Genomic DNA, 20,623 nt, shown 5'->3' with positions numbered 1-20,623 from the left:
CAATTGTATCCTCTCCCCCTGTTATTTCCCTTATCATTGTTACTGGTAGCAGTAGTGGTTTGGATTATACCTTAGTTACCGGAGTGCTGTTATCTCAACCCGTGGGAGTTACATTCCTCCGATTCTCCTCCCCATCCCTCTGGGAGTGGGGGGAGAAAGAGAAGGGGGAGTGAATGAGTGGCTGTGTGTTTCTGGGTTACCAGCTGGGCTTGAACCACAACAGTTTCAAATGTCAGCTGCAACACAGGCACACATTTAAAAGCGTTGATAAGCCAGGCCATTATTCTTAAACAGAGCTTTAGCAACAAATAGCTTTCTGAAAATTTATCTATGTAGTTACTCTATTGGTTTATCTTTATATCAGATCCTAACCTGCAGTGGTATCAACCAATGCCTCCCACCTCAGCTGGGACACTGTTTCCAATCTTTAAAAGCAAATACTGCATTGTACTCAGTGCTGCACAAATTAAAGTATATTCATATTTAAGTAAATGGGCAAGTATTGCCATATTATTATGCAGATATACAGCATTGAGAATGACAGCTTCAAGCTTGTTTGCGCTGTCTAGGAATTATGATGTTAGTATTAACCTGCCTGCGAAGCTATATTAATATGTGTAGAACAACAGCTGAGTACAGCTAGCCAGAAGCAGAGCATTCCTCCCTCATTTCTTGTGAATGTGCAGAAGCACAGTGGGGAAAAAAAAATAAATCACAAAATAAGCTAAAGGTATTTGAAAATCTGAAGCCTGCACCTCAAAATAAAATCCATTTTGCTTATAAACTAACATATTTTCTGAAAGTACCTGACTTTCCATACTTATTCTTAGATATTAACATCAGGAAAGAAATCAGCAATTCTTTAAGTATTTTTAAATGGTTCAAAGCACTTTTCGAATTAATGCATCTATTACCATGAATACATCTTACACTTGTGAAGGCTTAATACTCTTTGTATAATACTTCTATTGCTATTTTCAATCCACTCATTTGAAGGCAAAATCAACTGTGAAACCCATTAAAATTCTCTCAAGGTTCCCTTTCACAATCTTACCCAAACACAGAAAGCATCCTATTTGTGGTACTGTACATATACATAAGGCCTCTGAATATTTCAAAGCATGTCCAAATAAAATCTCCAGAATAAATGTACAAAATTTAACTGTAAAGAAGCTCTAACTAGTTAGTTACAGGTTGGTGGGCTATGACATATATTAAAACCAAAGAAGAAAGTTCAATTATCATGAAATGGCAAGCTAGTCATAAACCTCCAGAAGTTTATGCATTCTTTTTGTAAGAATACCAGGCTCTTTTTCTTTTGCCTACAAATGGTAGTTTATAAGTTGCCTATATCAGAATGACAGCCAAGATAATCAGAGGAGAATAGAAAACTTCTTGGCCTTTTTCTGAAGATGTCAGGTGGCATGTTTAAAGATGTATTAAGTTGGCCAATGCACTGAATTATAATACATTTTTGGACTAAAAATTAACTTCAATTTTTTTATTTTCCTCCTACTGTAGTGTTGTAACTGAGACATGATTAAATCCTAAGAGATAAATGGAGATTATAAAAAGTAATTACATGTCTCAGTGCTAACCATTTACTGTTTAACCATTTTGGAGAGTCTTAATATATTGTAAGGATAGTAATAGTGCCAAGATGGAAAAGACAGATAAAATTACTACTGAGTAATTCGAATATTTTTTTTGTTTATCAGGGTCTAGCATCTTAGAAACTCCTGTTCTCTTTCTGCCTTTACTGGGCAGCCCTGAATCCTGCAAAGATTCATTCCTTCCATGCACTAGATCCATGCAGCTATTAGCTTTTCGGTTCTTAAATCACCAGGAAAATCATCTACTTTACACTAATGAGGACTTTATTCTCTTTATTCAAGAGCAGTTGCCATGTTACAAGAAGGAGATCAGCAACCTGTAATAATTTCACAGACATACAAACTGGAGAAGCTGTCACAGCAGATCTCCCTCAGGTAGATGAGACTATTCTTATTTAGCACACCCATTTCTAAAGGTGTCCCCTCTTCTTCTTCTTCATTTTCTTATTCAGTGCACACTAAACATTGTTGATGGCTGAGTTCCGTAACTTAAGACTGCTTTACAGTTTCTTTATTTTCAATCATCTAAACCACGTCAATGAAATTTTAAAAAGGAGGAAAACACTTAAAATGCTTCATTCATATTAATGCATGTGCCCAGCTGCATTTGGAAAGACCAAGATTAATAAGCACTGAAAAACTGAAGTCAAATGGGAACAGAAAAGCTTAATACATCGTTACTATCAATTCTAAGTTAGAAAATGTCAGCGTAAATGAGCCAGAGTGGCACTGGCACAGCTGATAGTGAATTTTTACCAACGCAGAGGAGGTGCTGATCAGAGTATAGTCAGGAGAACAAGAGAACCTTCCCAGCAATTTAAAGAACAGAGATGCATGCTTTTTTTTTTTTTTTACTAGAAGGACCTATTGTGCTTACTGACTTAGACAAGCCCAAACTGCAACCAGCTCCATAAATAAAAAGGGATCCCCCTATTTTTCAAACCACAACACTCTTGCCATCTCCAAACCAGTATGATCTTTGCAACATGGCACATTTCCCAAACTGCATGGGAGAACTGAAAGCCATGTGAAATGCACATCGGACATAAACATCAAAAGAGAAACATTTTTAGAGGAGAAAACACACTTCATGAAATGAGGGAGACAGTGAACAGCACTGAATATCAGAATAAACCGATGCAGCTGTAATGATTCATGCAAAGTAAAACACCTTAGAGAATATGTATATAATCCAGTCATACATTCTTTCATGTCCAACACCTACATAAGCAGTGCATAGTAATAAACAAGACATTTCTGTAAAAAAAAAAAAAAAATTTCTCAGCTGAGAAGCTACCGCCTAAATTTCTGAAGGAGAATCATCTTCACATGGGTTCTGCAGAGAAAACTCATGAAAATTCAAGACTGGAAGATAAGTATAGATGACTATAAGACTGAAATGCTATAGAGGCAACACAATTCTACTAAGGCACGTCATGAATCATATATGAAGCAGATGCTAAACTGTGTTAGCATGAGTGCAGTAATTCAATATTTTACCATTAGATTAACAAGGATTACACCAATCAAACTGCCCAGTTCTGAGCATCAGCAGTTTTCAGTGTTTCCCTCTCCTCCCTACCTGCCTGGAAACATGGTGCTCCAATGCAGGGTTTTCACAAATAAGCGATTTTATCACATTTCCAAATACAGGCTCATTTAAGAAACTTCTGTAATTCTCATGTTCCATGAGACTGCCAATACAAAGGTCCAAGCAGTTTACATCATAATGAAACACCTTCAGCAGCAACACCACCACAAAAAGCTTGGGTGGAAGGAGGGTGAGGCTGTGGGTATTTTGTCTTTGCAATTACAGCACTCTCCCAGGACATACACACAGATTGAGAGCTCCAACGTCCCACATGGAGGAGTGGCACGTTTCCCTACTCTTCCTCCACATCTGAATACTGCAAAAGAGAGGCACAACTGCTTTTCACGGGTTTAAGCAGCAGGTTAGCTCCCCCAAAGCAATTTAGCCCAAATTACTTGGCTTATTAGAAAACAAAAATGTCAAATCCTAATTTAAATCCACGTTACTCCTTTAAGTTAAATTACTGTAAGATAAAAATTGCAAGAACTGTAATTACTCCAACCTCAAGAGAGAAGCCAATCATCAGGAATAATCAGGAAAGTGCTTGATGCTGACACAGGTTGACCAGACAGCCAAAATAAATAACATACAAGTTTTGATAGAGGTCATCGTACAAAATTAGAAAGCCACACACTACTGAAAGGTCAGTCTCTGCACTGGTAATGTCCATGGTCCCTAAAAAAATTTCTTTCTCTCTCTCCTCCAATAAGGACAACCAAAAACTTATTTAAACAAGGTGTCCTAACATGACACTGAAGGAATGACAAGCTACTGTAACTCATGACATGCAGTCCACATCTTCACAAGTCTGATTACTTAAACAACAAACAGTGGGTGAAATGATCTATGTTCACGCACTTACAGGACAGAATGTAAGCCCCCAGGTAGAGACATGATAAATGACCACTTTTCTCCTCCTCTTCTACATTAATATCTGTTATAAGTTCAGTTATCCAGAAAATTATGCTCAGAGAATTCTGTAATTCAGGGCTGTATTGCTGCATAAGTTTCTGCAGAGTAATTCCCACTTCTGTAGAACTGTTCTGCTGGATATCAGCTTCCCCTAACAAAAAATATGATCCTAGTATTTACAGGATACACGTCTTTAAAAAGCATGAACTGCATCTACACTGAGGCATGACCCGATAACCTAAACCAGCAGCCTGGGCTTCAAAAGAAATTTGTAACGTATCTTTCATCTCAGCTCCAGACTCTTGGGCTTCGTGAGTTCAGAAGTGAATTTCTTGGCACAACAACAACAACAAAACAATTCCAAGAATTGACTCTTTGCTACAAATTAAACAGCCACCTTTTGTTTCTTTGTTTAGTTTACCTTTTCTGCTGCCTCTTCGTCTGAAAATGTTACCATATTTAAAGAATGCACTGGATGGGAATCCTTAATATTAAGGAATGCACTGAACTGATCTGCATGGTTCTGAATGGGACAAAGCAGGAAATGAATGAAGAACAAAATCTGTAATCCAGTTGTCAAATGTGGGGAAATGGAGGTCTAGACTGACAAGGTAATTCACCTAAACAACAGTTCTGTAATGGAAACCTGGAAAGATTAGCTAACAATTCAGCTGCAAAATCCATTTTTCCGGATACTCAAGAGAAGATTCTGCAAAACGTTGCCAGGACAACACAATGGAAACTGAAGACTGGGAAACATACCATGCTGCTTGGAGACCAAATTAATAAACTCCTCCCCATACATGATTGTGGTAGAAAGTAGTTAATCGATATACATTACAGTGCATACACTTCACTATGATTCGTATTTTTTACACTGAATTCAGTGATACAGTTGTTTTGTTTGTACAGTTGTAATAAAAGATTTGTACAACTATTAGTCCTATGTGGAATTACATAATAATAGTATGTCTTAATAAAAATATTACCGTCATGCCATTTGCACGTTTTAGATTTAAGACACAGGCAAGGAACAAGAACAATTTTAAAAGTGACAGAGTATATTAATTGTGCAAGAGAACTTGTAAATTTTATCACAGTAGGTCGCAGAGTATCCAAGATCTTATTACAATGTGCACATACTATAACCTTCTTTTTCAGCAGCTATAATATAGTAAGCACTGTTGTGGGTTTTTTTGTCCTATGCCTGCTGCAGACACCCATTCCTTACTGGATAAGGTAGCTATTTCCATGACAACAAAAAGTATGGATAATCTTCTCATAGTCCTGCCTGCTGACACTCAGGACACAGCACATATTTCCAATTTACACCTGTTACACTTGCATGCTCTGTAACTTTGATTCCTGCGGTACATGATCAAAAAAGTTTTATAGAAACATGTCTCTTGACTGAGATTTTATACAGGTAGAATTTTATCACTGAATTTTCAGTTTCAGTTCTGTTTCAACTGATATTTTTATACATTCTCAAAGATAGTCTTAAAATGTTTTTATTTAAAAATATCAAGAGAAAAAAAACCTCTTTACCTCCTATACTTACAAAGAAGCAGAAATCTGACATCTTAACATTGTTTTTAAATGTCAAAAACAATGTGGTAGAGTTTCATTTTATTTCTTTTTACTACAAAATACTGAATAGCTAGCATGAAAGCAGTTGAGGATGTTTAACACGAGCTTTCAGAGCCCTCATGCTTCCACAGCTCATCACAAACTCATGGCTGTAACCCAAACTCACATTTCTTTGTCTATTGAGGCTTCTCCCAGGGATGTGACACAGTAGCTACAACCTAAACACTGTTTAGGCTATTTCAAATAGGTTTGGCAAGGTGCCCCATAATATACTTACATGGAATACTGAAACAGCTTTTTGTTTCCCTTCACCCATATTCATTTCCTTCTCCAAATAATGACTCAGTCGCTTCTCATTTCTAGAAAGCTGGTATTTTCCCTACTCTTCTCAGTCAATAAACAAGGGAATAGAAATTACCCCATCATACAAAAAACACTAGTTACTCAGATACTGCATTTCCCTTCTGCTCCGTCCTTTCCTTTAGCCTCAGTTGAAAGAGTCAGCAACTAAGACATAACAGCATAAGAAGGGCTACAGTACCCAGGTAAAATAAAGGTGCCAACATTTCTCGCAGTTTTGTAACGCTCTTGTTTTGGAAGAACGCAGACAAATATCAAATTGAGGAAGAAGTAACAATTTGCCAGATTATCAAACATCAAAAGCATTTTTGTATCTAGAAATAAGTCAAAGGCATAACGAAATCTCAGGCATAATGAAACAGCAATTTATAACTTCAGCTGCAATTCAATTACGAAAAAGGTAATTCATGAAATTCAATAGTTTTACTATTTTGAATTGAATTTTGTTAAAAAAAAAAACTCACCTATTTTAAAAAATTACTAGTTCTACATAAAATAGATAACTGTCTCAACCGCTTCCTGCTAGAAGTGATAAGGGTTTTTTATCCTGTGTTTTTAGTAGTCATTTTTTATTTTAAAGATATTTGGAAAATTGTTGTTTCTGAATTTTTGGGTCCTCTATCATGTCATCAGTCACAAATCTTGCATATTTCTAATACAAAGTGAAATAGTTATCTCCTCTGTAAAATATTTCACATTCAGTGCATACAGCTTTGACCTAGTGTACTGAAATACAGTAATACTGGATTTAAAGGGCTTTTCCAGCACAGAAATACACTTTCAACAATATCTTACCAAGTGACAGACACTGCTTATTTTTTCACAGTTAATGGAATATGTTTTGTATTCTGCTAAAAACGAGGTGACCTAGCAGCAGAAGGGAAAGCTGCTACAATTTAATTTAAGAGCATGTTGTGAATATAAAAATCAAGGAACATACAGTACTATGAGCAGGGTTTGTGGCCTTCTTTGAAAAGTCTCTCAGTCTTACTTCTACACACTATGAGTACAATTACATGCATATGTTTGTTTAAGGTCTCTCACTCATACCTCAGATACATCTACATGAACACAGTATCATTAAACCTTTGCACTAAACATACATCAAAAGTATGAGCAATTTTTTATATGTATATATGTGCACAGACAATGACAAATAAAAACACATGCAAATTATGTATAGTAATATTGCTTACTGCCAGTTCAGTAGGTAGTCAAAGACATTTTTTGATCTTTTAACCTTTTTAAGGAATAAGAATATTGCTCATTCTGCATCACTCAGGTCTGTTCTTGCCTATAGGTATTAGGATCACAGAGAAGTGAGCAAAATGCATGTCTCACTTTTGTGTTTATAATTAATTAGCAGATTAAATCAAGATTAAAAAAAAATTACACTACTATCTTGCAGGACTTTCTCAGTATTTATCTAATATTGGGGGGATTAATAAACGCAATTCATTTTAAATCTCCTCAACTGATTCCATTACCTAACATACAACAGAGAGGAGCTAAAGAGTTTCTCATTTTTTTTCCTAATCTTGTATATCTGCTATCTGACCCATAGTGGAGGAATCAAAATGTTTTTTCCCCCTAGAGAGAGAGACCAGAAAAAATCTGCATCTCAAAACAATGATGCACAGAAAATAGAAGAGGTATTCTTAGAAGGAAGAGAAGGAGGGAGAGGAGGAGGAAGCTTTTGTAATACACTTCCTTAGCTTGAATAGCAATAATGTGTGCATGAAGCAAAATCCGAATTTGATCTTGTAACAGTGAAATTTGAAAAAACACAGTTATGGGAAGATACACTTGATTGAGTCTTAATCCAGAATTCACCTGGCACTTTTGCAAAGTTACGCACAGATTGGTACTCTGCTTCACTGCAATCTAAGAATCTAATCCTCCTTGAAGCGAAATAAATGCGAGACATTACAAAATAATCAACTGAGCTTGGATGAGATCCACACAGACCAATATTAAAGACCAAAGAGTCTAATCTGTGCTGCATATTTTTTTAGGTACACAGATTATACATGCAAAAAACTTAAACCTGAAAGCTTCCCTAAACACCTAATTTTCTGTCACAAAGCAGTCACTCATGCAAACAATATAAAAATACACCTGGGAAAATACTGATGCAAACTTTTTTTTTCCCCCTCATTTTTAAACATCAGGATAACAAAATACTTTTTTTTTTTTTTATGTAGCTTTTGAAAATGCTGTGGTTTAAGTATATAATTCAGTCACTTTTCAGACCACTTCTAACAAACATTCTTCCTGCTTGATTTTTTATTTTTACACTTGGTCCTGCCTATTTAAATATTCACAGAAAGAGAAAACAGTTCTACCTGTAGACTCAGGAAACAAGTCTGAAAATATTGCTTCATTGTATTTCATAAGTGATATTTTAAAACACTCACCTGTTTGCCACCAGTGGTCCAAGACAGGTACTCTGAAGACCTTTTTTGACCATTCTAATGTGTCCACATCACAGCGCTCACCAGCTACAAATAACATTCTGAACCTTCAAATGAAAATCAAAGAAAGTGTATGTCTTGATATGGATGGGGAAAGGAAAACAAATTCAGTAAATCACAGAATCGTAGAAAACCAGGTTGGAAGGGACCTCAAGGTTCATCTGGTCCAACTTCTCTAGGCAACACATGACCTAGACTAGATGACCCAGACCCTGTCCAGCCAGATCTTAAAAGTGTCTAGTATTGGGGAATCCACCACTTCCCTGGGGAAATTATTCCAATGGCTGAGTGTTCTCTTTGTGAAAAATTTCCCCTTTGTGTCCAGCCAGAATCTTCCTAGGAGCAACTTGCACCCATTAAACCCTTGTCTTTTCCATGTGAAAAGAAATAATAAATATCTCTGGTCCCAGATAAAGAGAAAAGGGGAGGAAGGATTCTTACTCTTTGTATGCTCCTTCCTACTAAGTAACAATTAGAATCTCAGTAATATTAATTTATGCTACTTAATAAATCAGGTAAAAGAGCTTTATTTTCTGAATGCAAAGACCATGGGAGAACAGAGGCAATCTACTGAAAGTGGAAGTAAAAGTAATTAAATGCTTTGTACACAGAAACTAGGTAGATACCCTTTAGGCAAAAGATGTCAGAAACATATCAGAAAAACTATTAAAGAAATAAACAGAACTAAAAGGAAATACTTGTAACATAACTCTTAGGTTTAAGTTGTTAATAATGTTCCATTTAAGCAGATTTTAGTATTCTTTCAAGTGTTGAGTCATCGTTTTATAGGCATTTGGAAATTAGTTTTAGGGAAAATTAATAGGACATAAAGCCATTTTCCTGTGGAGAAGCAGGCTACATAGCCTACTGGATAATGCCAAACAGAACAACATTCAGCAGCCTGGGGTCCCTGATCACAGTTCTAGACTTCAACTCATTTGACTGGATATCCTACAGCCAACTTTGGCAGAGAAGAGATGCAATGCCTGGCAGTTCTGACAGATGTGATCTGCATGTTTGTAACATTAAATTAGATAGTACTATATAACTGAGCATTAAACCCACACACAGCCTTTAACTTTAGAATCTTTTATCTGATGCTTCGTCGTCATTTATTGTCCTTCACTAAGTCCTGTTTAAAATGATCAAGTCCTCTATGTCATTCTTAAATATGACTATCAGTACTCAGAAGCAAGACATTACCATGTGTTACTGCACGCTAGTAAGGTTCTGGTCTTTCTAACAATTGCACCATAACTTTATTCATATCATAGAAGGTTTTTGGCACTTATTCCCTAACAAGCAATCTAAAACCCTGTTAAATTGCATGTGGTGCAGCCTCACCTTGAGTACTGTGTGCAGTTCTGGACAACACAATTTAAGAAGGATGTTAAGGTACTCAAATGCTTCCAGGGGAGAAAAACAAAGCTGGTGAGAGGGCTGTAAGGAATGTGCTATGAGGAGCAGCTAAAGACTTCGGGCTTGTCTAGTTTGGAGAAAAGGAGGCTGAGGGGTGAACGTCACTGCTCTCTCCAGCTTCTTGAAGAGGGAAAGTGGAGAGAGAGATGCTGAGCTCTTCTCCCTGGGATCCAGTGATAGGACATGTGGAAATGGTTCAAAGCTGTGCCAGGGAGGTTTAGACTGGACATTGGGAAGTATTACTCTACTGAGAAGGTGGTCAAATACTGGGACAGGCATCCTAGAAGGGTAGTTGATGCCCCAAAGCCTGTCGGTTTAAGAGGCATTTGGAAAATGCTCTTAACAACATGATTTGAATTTTGGTCATCCCGGAATTGCTTGGGCAGCTGCACTAGATAACTGTATAGGTCCCTTCCAACTGAAATATTCTATTCTACCCCAACTGTCTCAGATACTCATGACACTGGCCAGGCACCGCCACCTAATAAAAGATATTAAAAAGAAGAATCGTTTGTGATCTTGCCACCACACCTCCAACAAAGAAATCCTCTTTAGGTAGAAACACCCAACTTCTAATTCAGGTTCATGATATACCGATGAGAATGAACAGCCAACTATACTCAAATGAACTGCTGATTTATATTCAATGCATAGTAATTTGTACATGTCTGGTTTTATAGTGTGTGTTGTAACAGCATGTAATAGCATGATTTCTATTGATAGCAGTGCATGGTATTTACTCTACTTGGTTCTTATTATTAAAAAAAAAAAAAAAAAAAAAAAAAAGGTTTGTCTATGCTGAACTAGTTCTCTAGACTTCTTCTATAGCCCAAAAAGAACAAAGGGCAACTTTAGAGAGTAATTTACCTTCAGGAGACTCAAAAGAGTAGTTTATTTTCTGTGTAACAAAAACAAAATGACAACCAAATGAAATGAAACCCAGAGCAACACTAACACATAACCAAGCCACAGCAGAGACACTTTGTTAAGCTACTGTTTAAAAAAATAGCAATAGTCACAGCTATTAAGTCATTGCATTATAATTTTGAAGGGATGTTCTTGCACCTCAGAAAAAGAAAATCAGGAATGTCTGAAAGTTTTGGACATTCTTATTTTGCTGCACACTTGTTCCTGCTTAAGCAAGATTTTGAAACAGAAATCACCTATTTAGGAAATAAAATCAAAACCAGAGGGAAATTTAAGACATAACATTTCTGGTTTCATTCCACAGGTAAATCACAATGAAAAACTGCTTCTCCTTCCCCAAAAGGCTGGTGTGGCAATCTGAAACACTTCAGCCATGTCAATGTATGTTTGTAACCACCAGGTGCAATCCTGCCATGAGGTGCGATGTGAATTCTGAATTCAGAGCTGCCATGCACATACTGTATCGCTACAGACCAAAGAACTCACTTTCCTTCTGTAGTATCTACACAGGATGGGCTCCTGCCTTTCCTCTCCCAAGTCCTCCCTACTTGGCATATTACCAACAAAGACAGAACTCTCATTTCATCCAGAGATGCAATTTAAAACCTCAGAAAACTGAGGTAAGAGAAGAAAGGTAAAAAGCAAACACAGAGTCAGACTCCACATCAGAACTCTGTTTACTTACAAATAACCTCTTTCTTGGAGTGAAAGTGTTCATCAATACTCACACTACCAGTCAGTAAATATTTCCTGAAGAGCCTGTCATGACAAGAGAAACTGCAGACACTCTAACAAGTACTCTGTCAATCCCCAAGGCTTCTGAGATGACAAATGCCTAATTAAAATATGAACAGAGCTTCATGTGGCCCAACATCAGAACCTGGGATTAAAATACTTGTCAAATATGTCCACTTGTTAGGATTGCAGCATGCCCCACCACAGCCAAGATCAATGTCAGTGACACTTTTTCAAGTCTTCACAGAGTCCATTATGAATGACAACAACTGCTGAACAAAGGACCTGACTCTTGTCAAGTAGCAATGGACACAAACATCATTGACTTTGTAAAACCTGTAGACTTGTGGCCACTAAAAGAGAGAATTCTTAGATAGGATGGGCATGAAGCAAATTTCACTTCAGAGGCATGTGCAATTTAGAAAAAAACCCTACAAGATTCATCTATGTAGATGAAATCCTGAAAGCAATTCAGTAAATTATGAGAAAAATCAGAGCAAGTATCTCACAGGTGTCAGAAATGAGAAAGAGGAATGTAGGTATCAGCCTGTCTGACCATAGGACTAGGAATACTTCTAAGAGGGATCAAAAAGCTTGACCTCCCATTTAGAGACCCCAGCTATCCCACAACAAGGCTGCCCAAATGAAAAAGTATACTTTGAATATTCACACTCTATTCCTCTTCAGATGATAAGCATATCCCATGCAAGGCAGCCTTGCACAGTGTAAGAACTAGCAACCTACTCACGGTAGATGCAAGGCAGGAGAATGAAGAGAGTAAAACTACAACTGGAGACAAGGTAAGTAAAACATGGGATCAAACATCATAAAGTGCATGTCGTGGTTCAAGCCCAGCCGGCAACTTGGAACCACGCAGCCGCTCGCTCACTCCCCCCCTTTTCCTTCCTCCCCCCGCTCCCGGAGGGATGGGGAGGAGAATTGGAGGAATGTAACTCCCACGAGTTGAGATAACAGCTCTCCAGTAACTAAGGTATAATACAAACCACTACTGCTACCAATAATAATGATAAGAGGAATAACAAGGGAAAAGGACACAACCGCTCACCACCCGCCGACCGATACCCAGCCCGACCCGAGCAGCGATCTGGGCCTTCCGGGTAACTCCCCCCAGTTTATATACTGGGCATGACGTGCTGTGGTATGGAATACCCCTTTGGCCAGTTTGGGTCAGGTGTCCTGTCTCTGCTTCCTCCTGGCTTCCCCTCCTCTCTGGCAAAGCATGAGACTGAGAAAGTCCTTGGTCAGAGTAAACATTACTTAGCAACAACTAAAAACATCGGTGTTATCAGCATTGTTCCCAGACTGAAAGTCAAAAACACAGCACTGCACCAGCTACTAAGAAGGAGAAAAAATGACTGCTGTAGCTGAACCCAGGACAGTGCAATAAGCCATATCCCCTAAAACTGAGTTTTTTTCAGTGATGCTTGGCCTAGACTTAAAAGAAATGTAATAAGTTGATTGTCTTTTAGATCCATTTACAGATCCATACTTAGAATACAGGAAAAGAAACTTCTACAAACGAAAGATATTGGGAACTCTAATCACCAGCGTAGGGACCACTGCACCAGATAAATACAACAACCTGAGAATGGTCTTTTCTGTGAACTAAGTAGAAGTAACAATCATAGAGGTAGCCATAAAAGTTACTTTGATGCATGAAAATCAACCTTACTACACATCTAGTTACACACTTATGAAAGTCAGAAGACCTCAAAAAATGTTATCATGTAGAACTTTAACATGCAGATGAGAGAATTCAACTTCTTTAACTGCAGAACAGTGTTTTGCCAACCCTTTTTTCTGACATCCCAGATGGCTTAAAGTGGCTTCTTTCTCGAAATAGAGGGCAGGAGGTCAAATGCATAAGCAGATTTCACATCAAATAAACATAGTTTTCTGTACTCATAAACATACTACATTATTTCAGTAAACTGCTTTCTGAGCACATCTTCAACATTAGAGGATAATGATTATAATGAGTGTGACCCCAATCAGTATCTTGCACCCGAATGCTTCTTATTGTAAAGCACAAGCCATTGCTGATAATTACAGCTAATAGCTAACTGGAAGTCATAAAACACATAAAAATTTATGATAGAAGAGAACAATATATTGTGTAAGAAAACTCAGAAATATGTATTTTGTTAGAAGCTTTTTAAGGCTCATGTCACGTGTAGGGCAGTCCTGTTAAGGACTGCTCAATTTACATTATATGGAGTGTTCTGTACTTAGGCATGTTAAATACAACATTTCAGCTATGATGTAAAATATCAAATTATGAATTCATTAACTTTATAAACTGCTGAAAAAAAAAAAAAAAACCTGGTAAGTGCCCTTGTTCTAAAAATTAGGCAAGAACTTAAAGACTTGACAAAAAAGTTAAGACATCATGTTACCCCCGAGCCAAAAGCAGAATTCCTCTCTTCTGAATTGCCAGCTTTAATAATCAGGTTTAATAATCTGCAGGTTTAAGAGTAACATAATATTGTAAGAAAGAGAGGGATTAGCTCTTTGGCAAATTTACAGCACAACACCATAAAAAAGAATATCAAAGTGCCACAAGCCTAACAAAGCATAAAAACTGTGGAACTCTTTTCTTCTATCAAACAGTATAACAAAAGAGAGATGGCAGTGCTTATAAAATGTCCCACTGAAAAAAAATTCTGACAGTCCACTTAAAACTTCAAAGCATGTCAATGCACACGTTACTGCAATCATCTATCCCTGCAATGCAGTTAATGGAGAAGAAACATCTTAAAGCTTCTCGGATAAATATGTCCTAAGCTGTTGTTCTGAAAACCTACATTATTAGCACAAAATTCAGTGCAATCAAGCTTTTAGGCCCTATTCAAGAATCCAGGAAGTAGACTTGAAGTATCACCTGATACAGGGGGCAGATCAAGGTCCCTAATGGCCCTGATGGAATCTAAATTGCATCAGTACAGCATATACATTTTGGTGTCACTCCAAGCACAAAAGAAACATCTCCAAACCACTGCCCAAAAGCAGGAGCATTCACATGGATAATAATCTGAGCTATACAGCTCAAGACTCCAACAGGAATAGCCATACATGATCTACACAGAGGTGGGGGTAGCAGGCAGAACTGCACAATGTACTTCAGTTGTCCTAAATTCTGGGTCTTAGTCATACCTCTGCTAGCAGCATACGGGAGATCAATTATATGAGAAGTATTTAATAGCAAAAGTTTTTGAATTTACTACTTTAATTTCACATAATCATATTCCTGTGTTATGAGACAGAAAATGGGAGTTTCTAATCTACTTGCTGTTCATTCTTTCTGCACAGTTTTCATATTTTTTAGTAAAGCAAGTGCATTAATACCTGGTATAAGCTGAACAAGCTAAAATCTCTAGATCCTCTTGACATAAAATGACAAAACATTCACAACTGACTTAAAGTCAAGAAAGCCAAGTAGGCCATGGGACACAAACTGCAAATTATCACTAATCTGTTGAGCTGTTGCCCCATTTCATGCAAAACTGTCAGTTGACAATCATTTGGAAATCAGGCTTAAGCAGCACATAACAATTATGTCAATTAAAAGATGAAGTGCGATTCCAGATAGTGTTAGGGAGTTAAACTTCTAAAGATACAAAGAGATTCTAGAAGCTGAAAAGAATATGCTCAGGTACATGAGGGTCATAGTATTTGGATATTTTTCAAACGCAACAGGCAGCAACATGATCAGACATGCTCAGCAACACTGTGTCTTATCAAAAGCTGGGTCTTTAGATCCTCTAGCAATATACGGTTGAACAGGGCTTTTATCTTACAATGTTATAAATTGAATATCTCTTTTACTGTTAAGTATGAGCCATGTTTAAGACATAGATGACACTTTGCGTCAAAGTCAAATTTCAAGATTTTACTCCAATAGCCAACACAGAGTTTGAAGCATACACACTAAAACCTTTTGGAAACCTCACATACAATATTGGAGGCTAGTGATGCCTCCAACATCAGTTCTTAACAGAAATTTATTTAATTTATGCCATTTCAAAAGAACAAAAATCTGCTTATAATTCAATTTACTCCTGTATATCAAGTATTCCCTTGCATACTGGAAGCTGTCATTGCCTACCAACTCTGTACCTTAACAGCAATATTCTTTTTTAACAGGACTTTTAAAAAGTGACATTGACCTTTATCAGTTTTTAGATACAATTTTTCAGGAACGAAATACTCCATGGTGGAAACGTCTTCTGTGACAGCATTCCTGAACATGTGTTTTGGAATCTCTATAGAGTAAGTAAGGATACTTCTTAGCCCAGGCAGCAGAAACACATCTCATATCAAAGATTCTACACCATATAACAGAGAAGAAAGCAGCATAGATAAAGTAAATTAGTTAAAAGTAAGACTGATTGCAAACTGAAACAGACAGAATTCACTTGAGTCTGGGTGTGAAAGTCCAGCTAAGTAACACCCAAAAGCAAGGATTTTCCTAAAATGGAAATTTTAATCACCTGTTGAATTCCAGTTCTTAACAGCTACACCTACTAGATATTAAATGCTGCACTAGAGGGTATAGTAAAGAGAAGTCACATACCGGGGAATGACATGGCCCAAAGCTGAGTGAATTATGATACAACTAAATCTGAAGAAAATTGAAAAGTTCATTAATTATGCACTGAATAGGAACAGGAATACCTCTTTACATCTGGGGCAACTCATATCAGCAAGGAGACTCTTACCTGGAATTCTCACGTGGCCAGAAAATATGATAACTTACAGAATAGGTTAGCAGGTTTTTCATTAAATGAATAGTCTAAGAACAGATTAAGATATTTTAGACATTGACAATAAAATGCAGTAATTAAATTTTCTAGTATCCGAATCACTTCCTTGTCAATAAACATCATAGAATAATATGGTCTCAACTGAGTCTGTCAATTAGGAGAGTCTGTCAATTCCCCTCAGTTAGGGTCTCAAATTAGTTTGTTTCCTATTTCAAGGAAGAGTAAGGATTGGTAACACTCAAAACAGATGGAAGAAAGTAATGATGAACTTCTAATGAATACCTCAGGAATAAATCCAGCTTACTAATAAATAAAATTTTCCAGAGCACTTAAGAATGTGGAGGTCAAATGAAGCTACACAGCTTTGCATTTTCCCCTTTTCTTTGGACAAGTGTGATAAAAGATGTTCTTATGACTGAATGCTGCCTATACAGTCGGACACAGTCCCCCTTTGATGCTGAACAAATTATTCAGCTGCAAGATTAGATGAGGTCCAAAACTATGTTTCATTTTTAGATTATTTTCTGTGTAAGATACAGAAACTTGGTCTGTAGAAGCACTAAACATTCACAGATGCAAGTCAGTGTGACAGACACTTTATTAATATAATGCTAATAATGCATTTCAACCATATAATGCTAAGAACTCTGAAACAGTGGTAGTTTAGTGGCTCAGACTGGATATTCAAAACTAATAGAAGACTTTGACCTTAATCTCCCCGTGCCTCAGCTTCCCATCTGCAAAATACAGATAATAGCACTCTCTCATCTCACAGGGGATTTGTAAGGATGAACTCAGTCAAAGAATGCTGATAGTATAGTGATAAACACCTTAAAAACAGTACAAGATAGCATAACCATAAACAGTAACTTAATTATGGGGAGATAAACAAAACACTGACTAGCTGCTGATAAATAAACACTAAATATCCTGTGCACTCACTGAAGTGAGAGGTCATGTGGGAAAACAGTACAGGATTATGTAATCCAAGACTGTATTGCAGGGTATAAGCAGAGTGGAGTAAAACTAAGGCTGAGAGAGCAATCCTAACTGAGTAAGAGCTCTTAACCTTAGAGTCATAAACTTTTAAACAGCTTTCATCTCTCCAAACTATCAATATAAATTTTCAAGCAAATACATGTACACCTTAACTATAAGGAATACATTTAAATTCTGCTATAAGGAGGTGGGCAAAACCCCAGACAATGCTATTCTTAGTTCATCCCGCCTGTTTCTGGAAGAAACTACTTCCAGTGTATCCTTAGTTCACCTTTTCAAAGAGTACTGCTTTCCCAAGGCTGCCTCAGGGTCCTGCTGACGGATTGCTCTAATTGCAGTTGGTGAAGTAAAGGCGGCAGCTACTTCATGCTCTGCTAGCACACGGAAATAGGCACCAGCATCTGGCGTTCCCACAGGCTTCCCCTATGGAGAGAATAATTTAAAATGTCACAGGATAAAAACACTTCATGATTCCTTGACAGTTCAAAGCTTGAACACATAACAGTAGTGGTAGCACTGCAACAGAAGTAATTCCTAGTAAAACTTTAAAGAAGGCTTTGTTAAAAATAGTAATTCTGTGACCATATTCACTTGTAGAAAGAAGTTCACAAGCTTTGGCCACAATCTCTTCCATGAACACAGCACATACTAGCTGCTATTTAGAAAAACAGGACAAATGGACACGTGAATGAAAAGACAGCCACAAAGAGCTGTTACTACACTGGCAGCAGAGGGAGTCATGTCTACATCTACCCTTATTGTGAAGCAGCCTGTAAAACACCCAGAGACCCACTGAACTAGGGGGCTCTGGACACAGTGGCACTGCAGCTACATCCTCATGCACAGGCCTAAGGGTCTTCTTCTTCCCTGGAAGTTTCCTCCCAATTCTAGAAAAATTCCCATTTAGCTGCTTTTAACTGGCTTCTGGGAACCTTTGTGCTGCTACCCCAAATAAAGCCTGGAGAGAAGCCAAAGACCCCTTTCCTCATTTAGTGTGCTACCAGACTGCGGTCTGGTTTGTGGTTGGGATATTTATTTTTTTTTTTTAACTACTGGGTTTTTTTGTCTTGAGCTAAGGGGCAGAGTCAAGAGAACTGTAAACAGAAGTAATCAGATAATACAAATTGTCCAGTGGTAAGTAAAAATAATAAAATAATAAAAAATACTTTTCCATGGTGCTGTAAATATGAAAAGCAGTTGGCAAAGATCATATAATCATAGTCTTACTGTATGTTATTACTGTAACACATGAAACTACTCCATATGTGTTCTGAAACTATGAAAAGATGATGTAAAAAGAAATGTGGAATGAGTTTTAGCTTTACAGGTACCGCCATAACCTTTTCAACTAGAAAGGCCACACTTGGAGGATGAACTTTGACAGAGCACATAAGTTAGGAGAGACATGCACTTTCCATACTGCAAAGGCAACTTTGTCCATGCTTTATTCAAGAAGCCACAAACACAGAGAAAGTTTCACTATTGAAATCTCATCATCTTTCAGCAGCTTACCAGTCACAAGACAAATTCTTACCTTCACCACCCTTGTGTAATTGCAAATTTGGAATAGAAAGATTAATAGGTCCAGTGGGAAAGAAACAGCATATGAAACTAACACTTTTCATTTTACCAAGACACAAAAGGAATAGAGAGTCATTTGAATATCTTGAATAATTTACTAAATTCAGTATTCTTATTCTGATAGATAATGAGGTAACATCAAGTAACATGAAAATGCCTTTATGAAAATATACACTAATCAAGTTAGTTGACTCATACCAACAGCAAAAGCAGCACACTGGCTGTGATGCAGGCTCACGGGAATTCACCCCCTTCCCTCTCTTCCATCTGCCCTCCCCACTGCAATCTTCCCCAGACTTGCTCTGCATCCAGCTGTGCCTGAACACTGGCAAAAACACTGATAAACCATTTGGCAGCTTTAAAGAATGCAGCATGCCTGAGGTCGGGTACATACCATTGACTTTGCAGCCCTATGGTGAAATACTGCTGGTGAGAGGAGGCTAGATCACAGTAAAATAAAAAAATGAGGGGGAAACAAAAAAAAACCCAAGAAAACCGAAAATTGATTTTTTTAAAGGATGGAGCAGGCAGTGATAAGCAAATTAAGAAAAAATAAACAAAAGAAACAGTTCCCAACTCAAGTAGCAGGGAGGGGTATCACCAATGCAAAAAAAACAAAAAAAAATAAAACACCAACCCTTTTTGCTAATAGTCTATACAAATTATGAAAAAGAAATGCAAAAGAATGCTATTTGCTCACTGGAAAAGGTGAATTATGTCTTTTTTTTCTGTCAAATAATACACAGTTCCAAAACAAAGATCTTTCACAAGGCTTTAAGCATCATCCTTGCAGGCTTCTTCACCACAACTTTCATGTGTTCATCAATATTTGTACATGAATCTATTTATTCAAGTTGGATGTCACCTCCCTACGATGTTCACTATACCTGAAGATCTGTAAACATCTGGTTAGAAGTTCAAGCCCACATCACTAATACTAAATAAAATACATGGTCTCAGAATGAAAAATTTCAAATTTCCATAAACTTCTCACATTAACTAATTATGTAATTGAACTGGTATCAATCAACTTGCACAGCAAATAAACCTAGCTGTGGAGCAATCGTAAATTGGCTAGTCCGCCAGTAATAATGCAGGGTGTTATTTTTAACCAAATGGAAACGTCCAGAGCCCATAAAGGGGCTATGTCCGGCCCTCATCACAACCATTCCCTTCTAGGGCGGGGCTTGGCTGCCAGTGTTCAAGGCCAGGTTTGCTAGGGTGCAGCTGTGTAACCTTGGATCAGACCACCAGGAAAACAGCAGTTGTAAGAAGAGCTTCCTCTTCCTTGAGAGGCAACTTCTGCTGAGGCCCTCACCCTTGATTCCTGCTCAAACCACACTGCACCTGAGCCCATGCCTCACACTTCCAGGAAGTCCAAGCTCAAGCCCAAGCCCATCTTCAACACAAACAACTAAGCCTTCAGTAGTACATGGGTAGGCATTCAGGGATCTGACTGGCTGTTATTTATATGTCACACAAGCTACAGAAACTTCGGTTTGGAGAAGTACCATCCTCAGATCTAGGAGAAAAACAAAATAAACAGTGGAAGGAAAGGAAGAGACATTTCATCTGACGGATGATAGGAAATAATACCCAAAGATTAAGACAACTCTTAAAATATTCATGGGGGGGGGG

The 20,623-nt window shown here is 37.6% G+C and overlaps 1 protein-coding gene across 1 annotated transcript in view; it reads right to left on the bottom strand.

Annotated features, from left to right (window-relative positions):
* Positions 1-4,066: 4,066 nt before the first annotated feature.
* LOC104410685 (acyl-CoA synthetase short-chain family member 3, mitochondrial-like) overlaps positions 4,067-20,623 on the bottom strand; it is a gene marked incomplete at both ends in the record, with an annotated part of 31,035 nt that continues 14,478 nt past the window's right edge. The window contains 3 exons of the mRNA XM_010020929.1: positions 4,067-4,267; positions 8,484-8,587; positions 17,676-17,827. Of these exons, the coding sequence (XP_010019231.1) occupies positions 4,067-4,267; positions 8,484-8,587; positions 17,676-17,827 (457 nt within the window). The remainder of the gene's footprint in view (positions 4,268-8,483; positions 8,588-17,675; positions 17,828-20,623) is intronic.

Source organism: Nestor notabilis, unplaced genomic scaffold, assembly GCF_000696875.1.
Source record: "Nestor notabilis isolate BGI_N333 unplaced genomic scaffold, ASM69687v1 scaffold1348, whole genome shotgun sequence".
Classification (NCBI taxonomy): Eukaryota; Metazoa; Chordata; class Aves; order Psittaciformes; family Psittacidae; genus Nestor; species Nestor notabilis.
The sequence above is the reverse complement of the archived record's forward strand: the minus strand, read 5'-3'. Positions and strand labels throughout refer to the sequence as shown.